The sequence below is a fragment of the Pangasianodon hypophthalmus genome, chromosome 15 (genome assembly GCF_027358585.1).
Source record: "Pangasianodon hypophthalmus isolate fPanHyp1 chromosome 15, fPanHyp1.pri, whole genome shotgun sequence".
NCBI lineage: Eukaryota > Metazoa > Chordata > Actinopteri > Siluriformes > Pangasiidae > Pangasianodon > Pangasianodon hypophthalmus.
The window spans coordinates 19,569,394-19,582,803 of NC_069724.1; the positions used below are offsets into that span (position 1 = coordinate 19,569,394).

General features: G+C 41.4%; 2 protein-coding genes across 2 annotated transcripts; one reads left to right on the top strand and one right to left on the bottom strand.

The window, feature by feature from the left end:
* The first annotated feature begins 2,374 nt into the window (after window positions 1-2,374).
* Window positions 2,375-5,878, top strand: fut7 (fucosyltransferase 7 (alpha (1,3) fucosyltransferase)). The gene is made up of 2 exons (XM_026929343.3): window positions 2,375-2,532; window positions 3,922-5,878. Exon 2 carries the CDS (start codon window positions 3,924-3,926, stop codon window positions 4,941-4,943), a length of 1,020 nt encoding a protein of 339 aa, XP_026785144.3. The 5' UTR covers window positions 2,375-2,532; window positions 3,922-3,923; the 3' UTR covers window positions 4,944-5,878.
* pou5f3 (POU domain, class 5, transcription factor 3) lies at window positions 5,439-9,034 on the bottom strand. The gene is made up of 5 exons (XM_026929342.3): window positions 7,880-9,034; window positions 7,623-7,734; window positions 7,163-7,293; window positions 6,620-6,784; window positions 5,439-6,531 (listed from the first exon to the last, which is right to left on the bottom strand). Exons 1-5 carry the CDS (start codon window positions 8,636-8,638, stop codon window positions 6,268-6,270), a joined length of 1,431 nt encoding a protein of 476 aa, XP_026785143.1. The 5' UTR covers window positions 8,639-9,034; the 3' UTR covers window positions 5,439-6,267.
* Window positions 9,035-13,410: the final 4,376 nt, after the last annotated feature.

A 13,410-nucleotide genomic window follows, 5' to 3' on the forward strand; every position in this document is an offset into this window, starting at 1 on the left:
AGAGAGATAGCAAAAACCTTAGGTGTGGCCAAATCAACAGTTGGGTTCATTCTTAAAAAGAAAGAAAGCACTGGTGAGCTCAACAGCATCGAAAGGCCTGGAAGACCACAGAAGACAACTAAAGTGGACGATCGCAGAATCCTTTCCTTGGTGAAGAAAAACCCCTTTACAACATCAACAGAAGTCAAGAATACTCTGGAGAAGGTAGGCGTATCATTGTCGAAATCTACAATCAAGAGACGCCTTCATGAATGTAAATACAGAGGGTTTACAACAAGGTGCAAACCACTGGTAACATTCAAGAACAGGAAAGCCAGATTAGATTTTGCCAGAAAACATGTAAAAAAGCCTCCCATGTTCTGGAATAAGATTCTTTGGACTGACGAAACCAAGATTAACTTGTACCAGAATGATGGGAAGAGAAAAGTATGGCAAAAGAAAGGAACAGCTCATGATCCAAAGTATACCACATCATGTGTCAAACATGGTGGAGGAAGTGTTATGGCATGGGCATGTAGGGCTGCCAATGGAACGGGCTCACTGGTGTTTATTGATGATGTGACTGCTGACAGAAGTAGCAAGATGAATTCTGAGGTGTATAAGGCTATACTCTCACATTCAGCCAAATGCTACAAAACTGATAGGACGCCGCTTCACAGTGCAGGTGGATAATGACCCTAAACATACTGCGAAAGCAACTCAAGACTTTTTGAAGGCAAAGAAATGGAATATTCTTCAATGGCCAAGTCAGTCGTCTGATCTCAACCCAATAGAGCATGCTTTTCACTTACTGAAGACAAGACTGAAGGCAGAAAGACCCACAAACAAGCAGCAACTGAAGGTGGCTGCAGTAAAGGCCTGGCAAAGCATCTCCAGGGAGGAAACTCAGAATTTGGTGATGTCCATGGTCTCCAGACTTCAGGCAGTCATTGACTGCAAAGGATTTTCATCCAAGTATTAAAATTATGGTTATATTTACAATTATGTCACTTTGTCCAAATACCTTTGAGCCCCTGAAAATGGAAGTACTTTGCTTAAAATGGCTGTAATTCCTAAATGGTAAATGAAATATTTTTGTGGAACCTCTTAAAATAAAGCTGAAAGTCTACACTTCGATCACATCTTGATTGTTTTATTTCAAATCCATTGTGGTGGCGTATAAAGGCAAAATCACAAAAACTCTGTCATTGTCCAAATACTTCCAGACCTGACTGTATACACATACACACACACACACACACACACACATATTATATAATGTAGTGTAGTTCCAATATATTGCAACTACAAATTAGTGGTGATTCAGTACAAATTAGTACAGAAAAAGTGGCACCAAAATAACACATTTTAAGTACAGTATATAACTATTTCAGCACTACTTAAGTATACTTTTTTCCACAAGGGAATTCATACGACTTGAAAAGATTTGACTTGGTTAAGGTTACAGATTGAGAGTTGTAGTCTAACCTCACTTGTTAGTCATTTACAAAGTTTGATTCAAATCCGGTTGCTGCTTCAGATTAAAAAATCTAAAGCTGTCAATGCAGCATATGACAAATGATTTTTGTGCTCATCAGATAGTAAAATCAGACATGACAACATCATTGCAAGGGCCAAATGAATCACTTGAAATACTGACAATCTGTAAACTGTTCAGCAGCTGAGAGTGAAGAAAACCCCTCGTTGACTTGAGGGTTGGTCAGTCAGTCTTTTGAGATTACTTAAACCACAATGCTGTCTGGGAAGTGCCATTTTCATGGTGCTTAAAGACAGGGGGCATCACTGTGGGGGAAAGAATAAGACTACTAACTATGCAGGGTCTCTTGTTGTGAAGACACTGACAAGGTGTTTGAAGTAAAACTTTGTGGAATACCACAAATTTGTGGGTTTTTTTTTTTTTACACTGAAATGGATGTGGCTTATATACATATATAACTAAACCACATGTGCTGTTTTAATCTCAGCCACTGTCCTTCCAAAATCTAGATTTCTGTACCATACAGAACATTTCATCTTAAAACCATTGTACCTTATTTGAATCTTTATTTTAGGATAGAATTTAGTGAAGCTAGTCAGTCTTTACAGACTGGTTTCATTTTGAATCTTGAGTATGCTTCCTCAACCCACAAACCTCTGTTATCACAGCACTACAGAGCAGAGATGACAAGCACGGTGCTCTGTGACTGGTACATCCAAACCACTTCATTCTCAATGCAGCATCAATGGATTAAAAATCACTACAATCTCATTGCATGTGTTGTGTTTTCTCTCTTGTTTTCTGAGGTGGTTAATGAAATTTGAGAAGACATTTGGGTAAAACTGAGAAGGGGAGGAGAAAATGGGAAAGACAGAGTGAAATAAGTGCGATAACAGGAAACGCTTGTCTCTCTGTAGTTGCCTACTGAATGTGTGACAGCTCTGCCCTCCACCTTGTTTCCACATAACTCTGACTCGGTCAAACTAATGCATTTTTTAAATCAGCATTTAGAGCCTCATGCAGCATCTTCACAGAGAAACCACAATCTCTGCCAGGTAAGCATGCACACAGCATGGACCTCCATCTACATGATCTGTAAAAGATGTTTTGTTTTATTCTTTTGCAAGCCACATTTTCATGATAACATATGTAGTCTTTTTGGAACTATTCATAGTCTTTTAAGAAGTTGTTGGTAATTATTGGAACTCAACTCATTTCCTTTGTCGAGCCATCTTGATCTTTGAAGATGAAGATAAAACTAGTGTTATAAGCATAAAGGAATTGGCTGGAGATATGTTTTCTCTATCGAAAGAGTTAGAAGACATTCCTACATGCAGTAGCATGCAATAGTTAATAATTTGTCAAACCATCATTTGAGGCACCAGTTGTTTATTCCAGGTATAACTAAAGGTATAATCAAAAACTCATGCCTCATGAAGAGTAGTAGCTCTTGAGCCATTCGGATATTACAAGAAATTCTAAAGAAAAACCATTTTGTTCAATGCAAATAATGACAAGACGCCTTTATTTTGTGATGATACTGTAAATAGGAAACTGGAACCTCTAATAATAATAATAATAATAATAATAATAATGCAATGCAATTTTTACTCCCTTGATATACTAGAGATGTAATAGGAAAATGCAATCACTGGGATCCTCACAGGATGCAACAAAAAAGTCACACAAATGGGAATTTTTTACTTTCATGCAGTCAGTCATACGTACCTCACAGACAAACAAAGACCTTAAGCATGCACCACTGAGTGTAGCATTTGCATAGGTCTTGCATTGCTGCATGGAAAGGGTCACGAACAGTTCAAATGGACTACTAGTGTGTTCATAATTTGAGAAATATAACCAGCAAAAATCACTGGCACAAAAATAACTGGGTGAAAAACAGTCCCATGTATATCTCTGTTTATTTGAAATCAATTAATACAGCCAGAATTCACAGGCCATGCTAACAGTGCTGTATTTCTACCTCTGGGTTTTTTGCAGTGTTTTTCAGTATTTCCTGGAGCACGGTCATATGGTTCATTTAACAAAAAAATAAAAAAATTTAAAAAAACTTCCTGGTTCAGGCCGTGGGTTTAAATCCAAATACTGATACACATACAGATATTTGGAGCACTGAACAGATACAAATAGTACCACTCTTTTACACTCCTACTATATATGTACCATTTATATTTTGTATGACATATGAACCAATGATAAGGCAGCATTCTGCTACTTCTTTTACTGGACCCTGCCCTAATACTCTCACTCAGTGGGCTTATCACAGGAAATTCTGGACAGACATGACACTGACAAAACCACAAGCTGCTACTTGAAGAAAATTATTCTTAAAATGACGAAGCAATCTAATTTCAGACCAAAAAAAAAAAAAAAAAAACAAGCCAAGGCCCATTACTAATGCAAATACCCTTCTGTCTCTACAGGAATGACACTGAACCTGAGGCTGAACAAAAAGCACTTGTTTCTAGTACTTGTTCTTAGCAGCATCTTTGTGAGCTTGCAGAAGATGGCTCATTTTCAGCTTATGGGCAGTGGAAAGAAAACCAGCGTTACCATTCTGTTGTGGTACTGGCCTTTCCGCATTCCCTACAGCCTGGAGGACGACATATGCCTGAAGAATTACAGCATCTCTGGTTGTCACCTGGTGGATAATCGCACACACTATTTCGCTGCGGACATTGTCGTCTTCCATCAACATGAGCTGAAGATTGGCAGCCAGAAGCTTCCGCGCCGTCTCCCTCGACCAGTTCACCAGAGATGGCTGTGGCTGTCTCTGGAAGCGCCACAAAACAGCGGGAATTTAAGCCAATACGCTGGGATCTTCAACTTGACCATGTCATATCATCCTGGTGCGGATATTACAGTACCATATGGGAAGATCAAAGAGAAAGATGGTGAGACTGATGATTTTGTAATGCCTAAGGAAAAGACCCATCTGGTGTGTTGGGTGATCAGTAACTACAAGAATCATCACAAGAGAACTAGAGTGTACCAAGAGCTTAGTAAGTTTATCCCTGTGCAGATGTACGGCCGCGCTGTGAGAAAGCCAGTGAATCAAGGTGCGTTGCTACCCACGATTTCCCGTTGCTATTTTTACCTTGCTTTTGAGAACACAGAGTCTCCGTACTATATCACGGAGAAGCTGTGGCGAAACGCATACATGGCTGGCACAGTGCCTGTAGTACTGGGTCCTCCACGAAGCCACTATGAGGCTGTCGCACCACCACATTCGTTCATCCACGTGGATGACTTTGACTCCATAGCCACCCTGGCCAGATTCCTAAAAGAACTAGCTGGAGATGCAAAACTCTACAAGTCTTACTTCTCCTGGCATGAAAACTACACTATCAAACTATATGTAGATTGGAGAGAGAGGCTTTGTAACATCTGTCAGGTTTATGACAAACTTCCTTACCATAAAATACACCAGAAATTAGGGTTATGACAAAGAGGGTGATTAAGGTGCCTCCATCTTATCCATATACTATTCATGTTATCGCAGATTCAGGGAAAAAATGTAAAATATAGTAGTAAATGTCTTGCATCGCCATTCACGGTTTAAGAATAAATACTTCTGCAGAAGTGCAAGAGGAATTTCTGTAGCAACTGAAACCACAAGCCCCGTTTCCTCTTTTTTTTTCTTTTTAAAATCATGCTAATACCTAGGAAAGGTCTGTACAGGATGTGGCAGTCAAACCAACCTCACCAAATGAAACAGGCCCCATTTGTTTCTACCTAGTGACGAACGAAATCACATCAGTACCAGGTTCTTTCAAGCATTCTCAATATTAAGTTTAATTTGATCCAGAAATGCACAACCCCCCCACACTACTATCTTCAGCCAGTCATAAACACTTGCTTCTTTAAAATCATCATTTATACACTCTAAAAAGGTTGTAATACTTAAAGCATTTTTCTTCTAAGTACAGCACAAGACCTGAACTGTCAAAGGAATTGTTTTAATTGCTAACACTCCAAGTGAGGAAATGTACTTGTCAATTTTCAGGAAAGAAATTCATCACTGCAACTGGTCAATAAATTATCAAATTTCACATCATTTACAGGGTTGTATACAAGAGTATTCATCAAGATGTGATAGGCGAATAAGGCACATATGTCAATAAAACATTCAAAACACAAACAGTTCAACATGTGCAAGGCTAAGTTACAAAATACAGCCTTGAGGAAGCAGTGTTTAATGCCCTTTCAAAGGCCAGCTTCATTTTTACATACCAAATCTGTTACTTATCCATGTGTGTCAATCCAAACAAAAGGATCCAGAATAAAAACAAACAAAACCTTTGACAAATGTCTTATCTTCTTACCCATGAAATCACAAAAAAAAAAAAAACAGTTAAAAGTTCATCTAAAAAATAGAAAGGGAATGAATATATATACAGTTTGGAGGAAATTTAAGGAAGGTGTGGGGGGTTGCACATTTAAAACAAACTTTAAAATCATGTTTCAAAACAAAAAACCATGACTTGTGCAAATGCGTTTGATCAAGTAGTTTAAATTTCAAAACCCTCTGATCTGATCCATTGAGTACATTATATACTGCCAAACAGTGTTCATTTCTGAACCAGAAAGGCTCAGATTTCAATGACATTGCATGTTTAGAGCAACAAAACAAGCTGAATGTAGCATTGTTTCAAAGAGGAAAAGTCTATCTATTTCACCCAGAGCAACTGAGCACCATGCAACTTCCCATTTTGTGGCCCAGCCCCATGCCCTAGTGTTGGAAATGGGGTAAAGGCTAGACAGTCAGCTTAACTAGAGAGGTGACCCACTAGTCCAGGATGCAGGGCCTGTTTGAAGACCTCCGGTCGATGAAGAGGTGGCATGTACAGTGTCGGCATGCCGCCGGCGTGACCGGGTCCTGGGTAACCCTGACCCGAGACGGGCGTGCCGCCCATGTGCGGAGGTGGTGTTGGGCTTTGATCGTAGTACTGACCCTCAGCGCCCTCTTCGTCGAAGGGCAGAGCCAGTCGCTTGCCTTTCTGTCTGCGGTTGCAGAACCATACGCGCACCACCTAAAACAAACACAAGCCAATTCACAAAAGGAGCACAGACAAAGCCAGAACTTAAACAAATTTTTCAACAAATATCAGGTACACGTACATCTCTCTCCAAGCCGAGATCATCAGATATGTGCGTTATTTCCAGAGTGTTGGGCTTGGGACACTTGAGAAAGTACGACTCGAGGGCAGTGCGGACTGAACCCTCCAAACTGGTCCTCCTCTTTCTTTTTCTTGTGTCGACAAAAACCCGCTCAACTTTGTACATCTGTGAAAACAAGGCAGGTTATTGCTTAACTATAAGCATCTGAAAGCCATTTTACTTTTTAAGTGCTTCTCAATCACGGTCCTATTAACATATTCCCCACACCAATACAAGCAGCTGGATCCAGTGCAGACCTGTTAACTCAAGTGTGATGTGCTTAGGGGAACAATGCATGGCAGGGGTACTAAGGGTAGTAGGACCAGGATCAATAAAGCAGCCTGGTTTTTCAAATGATGTCCCAACAAACATAAGTGCATTCTATAAAAGTAGCATACTACTGAAGATCAACACACAGACTACAAACTGACACTGATTACAAAATCTAGCCTGTTCTCTAGTAGAGAAGAACACTAGATTGAAAACATAGCAAAGCCTACTAACATCTTGCGGGTTTTCTGAAGTTTCTGCTTCATTCAGCCATTTCTGGAGCAGCGGCTTGAGCTTGCACATGTTCTTAAAGCTGAGCTGAAGAGCTTCAAAGCGACAGATGGTTGTCTGACTGAACATCTTTCCTGCGCACAGTGATGAAGACACATTTAGCAAATGCAGACTACTGTGGTGATATTTAGTCATACAGTGCAACAGATTCATAAGCATGTAACAACTTTAAGGTTCTTCTGCCTTAAGGAAGCATTTCTGTTCTTGGGAACAGAACGTTAAAATATCTTCCAAGAACTTTTGGAATAGCACACAAAAATGTTTCAGGCAGAGCTCATGGGCAGAACTTTTAGTTCCTCTAGGAACCTTGTAGCAAAGGTTATGGAATTATGAAGGGTTTGTAAATGAATCATGCAAGGTGTTTGCAAGGGGCTACTGAATTGTGAAGAGTTTCATTCCTCACCATAGAGATTCCCAAGCGCAAGTCCGACGTCTGCTTGTGTAAAGCCGAGTGTGATGCGCTTGTGCTTCAGCTCTTTGGCAAACTGCTCCAGATCCTCTGTAGTCAAGTTCTCCTGAAAGTGAAAACATTTGTGAATAAATCATTTTAGACCAAAGCACTTTGCTTTGTTTGAGTGTTTTTGACAACCTGACCAAAACACATTGATGTAAAACGCAAGTCCAAAAGTTAGTGCATAAAGTGATTGAAACAGTTTGTACCTCTTCCTCTGAGTCGCTGCAGCCGCCGCTGGAGGAGCCGCTGCTGCGGGCGCTGGTCTGCACCTGGGCGGCGGCGGCGGTGCTGCTGTTCTGCGCGGCGGCTCCGCTGTAAAAGCCGGGACTTCCGAAGCCGTTCCCGGGTGGAGAAGGTGACAAAGAAGGAGAGGACGCAGACGGGGTTGGTGGGGCTTGCGCCACAGTAGTCGGGGCTGTGATATGAGAGAGACCAGGCCAGAAAGACGGAGTCCACGGGGCAGAGGTGGGATAGTACACGCCGGCGGGCACGGAGGTCCCCGGTCCGAGAAACTGTGGCTGAAGTTTGGTCTCGGCGCCGCCGTACTCTTCACTCCCATCCTTCTCGGTCTTGACTTCGGGCATCTTAATTTGCTCCCGGGTCTCAGCGATAGGAGGGCTCAGGTTAGCGGGCTGTGTAGCCGCAGTGGCCCCTGCCACCTGCCCCGTGTACTCAGGGGCCGTAAACGGGTACCAGGGCTTGGGCTGCGTAAAATCAGCCACCTGCACGTCGTTGTGCCTGAAGTCTCCTCCGACCGGCGGGAAAGAGAAAAACGTCTGCGTGTGAGCAGCATTGAGGCTGTTAAAAGGCCCCTTGTTGAAGAGCAAGCCCGGATCTTGGAGCATGCTGTGCGCAAACTGCAGGCCTTCATGTCCCGGCGCTGAAGAGTACGAGGACATGGGCCTGGACAGCTCGTATGCCCGGTTACTGCAGTCTTCTGGAGGACTCTCTGGGCGATCAGACATCCTCCTAAATCAAGCAATCCCACCACAACGAAAACACAAACCTCCCCAACGAGCTGCTGTTAAGTAGCAGTGTTAAGCAGGTCCATGCTAATAATAATGTTTGAAAAAGTAAAACTCTCACAAATGGCTGTGCTCTAGATAATGTTTGGAGATGGAGTGAAGTTGGAGCCAGTAGAGTTTCAGACTGTGTGAAAATGTGAGCAGCCCTCGAGTAATGCCATCAATTAAATTCCTCCAGTATCTCACCAGCACCCTCCTTCAAAAGGTCAAACTTCCGAGTGTGGACTGCAGCCTACTCCCAGGTTTTCCTAATCAATCCATGTTGGAGGCAGGAGTGTTAATGATCTCACCTCCCATTGGTCACCACACACAATAGGGCTCAGCTGATGGGGTATTTGTGAATGAACTTGATTTCTGTGAACGAAACCCAAACGACTCCTCATTGGACTAGTACTTAGGGTGCACAAGCCATTCTTTCATACCCTGTGTGGTGAACGTGTACAGGGAGTATCGACCTATGATCTGTCTTATTATGTAAGAATATGTATGGGACATGCATTAAGATTTTCAAAACATTTTCCTCATATAAAGCTTGGTGAAGGATAAATAAGTTTTCCCCCTGTTTACAGTCCTCTGAGGCTGACTAAACTCTGACCTGTGTATTCGTGTAGCAGTAATCCACCTCCATAACACTGTATTTCTAATGCAAACTAGTTAACGTGTTTAACATACACCACGCATGACTCTGGTTCAATAATTTCCTCTTAATTAGCTGTCCTTCATATTGAAATTTTACATCCATAGGAAAAGGATAGGTTCAAGTGATTGGAAGATTGCTCTGTTTCTGTTTCTGAGTCAAGGAATTTTTCACAAAATTACCTTAAACACACACACACACTAATATATATTAGTAAATAAATAAATATATATAAATATAAGATTTTGATGTAGGTCTACCTTAACAGGAGAATTGTTTTTTTTGAAGTAAAATCACGTGGTTTCCGACTTTTCACACATGAAACCTTTCTCCACTTTAGCTATTTTTACACACCTCATGCGCGGGCGCGCGCACCCACACACACAAACACACACATGTAATTTATGTGATAACATATATCACAACCCTTGACATTTTCTGTAAGATTCTTGAATTTCTGTAAAGTTGCTTGATTATCTGTCATCACATTTAAAAACAAACAGTAGTATAGAAATGGTGTCTTGGTCGTGTAGTTCTTTGAAGAACACCAGCAATAAATAAAAGGTGAAATGTTTGTCTTTGATAGTTGAGCTCGGACTGATAGAGAGGAGGGAGCTGAAGTGTGGGCTCTCACACTCAAACACGCAAAATCACCTTGTTATCCATTGAGATCATTCTAGAAACCAAGCACTTCTGCAAATAAGAGTTGAATGAGACAGTGAGTGCAGTTTTGCCTCCAATAAATCAATTAAGAAAATCTTTATGCTCCTTTTAACTCTTAAGAAAAAATATTCTCAAAAATAATTTTTATATATTTAATGCAATAGGGATGTTGGACACTTTGTGAAGATCGGCGGGGGGGGGGGGGGGAGAGAGAGAGAGAGAGAGAGAGAGAGAGAGAGAGAGAATGGGGCAGAGGGGCAGGAAGCTGCGCCGCGGGGTCGTTGAGGGTGGGTGCGGGGGTGGAGGGGGTGGTGTGTGTGTGTGTGTGTGTGTGTGTGTGTGTGTGTGTGTGGGGTGATGCCTAAAACCCGGGGCGCCCCGCCGATTCATGGTGCAGATCTGCGATGGGCGGCCATTAGCTGCTTTTCAGCGCCAACAATAAAGCCGCTAGCCTTTGATTTCGATCCTCCCCTCCCCTCTCCTCTCCTCCCTCCCTCCCTCCACCCGAAACAAACACCAGCCCAAGATTTCACTATTAAGCACAATCAAAAGGAGAAGGAATCTTGCAGCTGAAGGGGTGCCAAAACTTTGGCGTGCACAGGTACACTCTAAGGCTGCCTTGAATTATTTTTGCATATCAGCCAGAACAAGTCACATCCCCACCACTACTAGTCTCTAGACCTCAAACAATCCACCCCCTGCCTTCAAACAACCTTCAGCAAACTAAGAGCTATGGGCCACAAGTAATGCTTCCATGTGTCCTGCTCGGAAAGCTGTGGAAAGAGCACCCAGGAGGCCTCCCAGGGCCAGTGAAAGATTTAAAAGACATCAAACCACTGCTGCAGGCATTGTAGTGGCCCATGGACTTGGGAGGTGGATTGTCATGCAAAGTGCAGACAGTGGAGGAGAAAGTGGAGCGAGTGGAGCTTCAGAAGGCCATCAGCAAGAGCAAGAAGCACCCAGGGCTCCAGCAAGGGGGTGACTGAGGATTAGACCTCCAAAGCACCCAGATGGGGTTTTCTCTCCTCAGATCTCATCTTTTAAACTCACTCACTCACTCTCTCTGAAAAGAGAAAAGAGTTTCCTAGTCAACCACATCACAGAGGTTTTGCAGTGGGATTGTGCAACATTATGACGACTGTTCCTTCTTCTTTTAACATGTTCACAGTACATTACAACAACTTGCAACATCCAAACATCTACTGAAGCTTGAAAACCAGCTTTTAGCAAACTTCTAAACATCTGGGCTGGATGTAGTGTTAATCTGGCAGTTTCTGAGTGGGTTTAACTTGAACATGACGTGACAACATGACGTACACACACACACAAAACATTCATTTTGTTATTAAAATATAGTGATGCAACAGAAAGTTGGGATGTCTTAACAGAACAGGAACAGGAACCGTGTTGAAATCACACTCATGGGAATTAAGTTTGACAAAACTGCTGAATGCTATTGATCCCAAGGTGTCAAATGTCTAGTCTAGTTGATCTATAAAACAGGTGTTTATGATCTTTAGTTTGAAACATGTTAATGAAGTTCATGTCAATTATCCTTTTCCCTACTGAAATACCTTGCTGAAATGATAATACAATGTTTTATAATGAACAAGTCCCAAAATCCCAAATTCACTCTTAGCAAACAGCATGTAGCTAATATAACTTATTAATTCATATTCCAGAATCAATCACATTTAAAGATGCTTGAATCAAATCTAGGTCAATACCAAACTGGTAAAATCCCAAACAGAAAATGTCGGCCAAAATATTTATCTGAGATGTCTGATATGTTCAAATACTGTTCTGTGAAGATATATGTGGAAAGTATTTGAGTTATTATCATCAAAAGATTTTGGGTACACAACTCTGCCTGATCTTGGTCTGACTGCACCACAGTGGAGACTCCTGATATGACCACTGTGATGGTCTTTTGATAGCTTTGACACCCAGCTGATGACCACCGTCCCTCTCTCCCCACATATCTTGATCGGGTGGCCTACGGCTGCCTTCCTTACCATTCACACTAACAATGGCCTTTAACGGCTCCCCTGATGATGCGCTGACTCTGAACCACACCTTAAGAGGCTCTTAAGTGGCCCATTGCAACTCGGCAGTGGGGGAGGTCGCTCTGATATTGCTGTGGAGTAGAAATGGAGAAACACGTCAAACATGCAATTTCACCCGAAGTTGTATCTACCATGATTGCCGAGTTCAAATCAATCTTTATCTTACCCATCCTGAAGTTTGCATCCCTCAAGGTTTCTGGGTGGAAAACCATAAAATGTACTTACGTTAAAAAAAGAGAAAAGAATAAAAACTTCCTTGGCATTAAGACCTAATATAAAGGCTTCAGTGGGTATTTTAAGAAGGATAGGTAAACCTGGCCAAGCAATATATCAGAGGTATAATATATCAATATATCAGAGTACAATATATCAGAGTACAGAGCTAGAAAAGAGACGTCATGAAAAACTGGTGGTATTCTAATTAAGAGCGTCCAAAAGACATGCAAAAGATACACAACAAGGTCTGAGGGAGTTACAAACGCCAAGCATAAGCACACAAGTTCATTTTTTAATTCATTCATTCATCTTTCATAACCATTCAGTTCTGGTCTAGGTTGCAGTGGGCATACAAGTTATAAGAAATGACAAGTGTGAAACCTCACACACTAAATGCCTTGATGGTTGAAATGAAATTGTATTTTTCCATTTTGTCCTGCAAACTTTTGCACTTGGCATTTTTGCAATTAGCTGTCACTCAGTGCCACACAGCTATTGTACTCTACAATGAAGGCTGAGATTGTGCAAAGTAATTCTTAGTCAAGAAAGCATCTAGGCTCACAAATCCTTTCTCCTTTAAGTGAAGGCCTTAAACCCCATGGAAAATATAAGGAATATATATAAAATATAAAATATGATGGAGCATGATGTTATACAAGTATTTTAGTCCTCTTATACAATAGTGATTTGCCAACGATTGCGATTTTTAATTTATTAATGAATGCTAGATCATTTATAGTTACACGTAGTGTTGTGAAATGTCCGCAAGACAAGTTACCACTTACGTTCTAACAGCTACAATCAATAGTTCCATTACCAGACTTTTTTTCCCCCTCTTTCTTTCAGTCTTAAAGTTAATATATTAAATTAAAATTGTGTCAAAAGTATTCGGACAAAACAAACTAACCAACAACAACTCCGTCCTGAAGACTTTCCTCTGGTGGAAAACTCACTGCCTGTTGCAAAGTGCTACCACTGGAGACTCCTTCCATAAATGTTATATAAATGTCTATTTACAGAAAGCTTCATCATATCAACGATTAGATGTTTTTCTTTTTCTGTTCTCTGTTACCACAGAACAGTTTGGTGAAGCTTGTTCAGCATGTTACTCGAGTCATTGCGTCATTTGG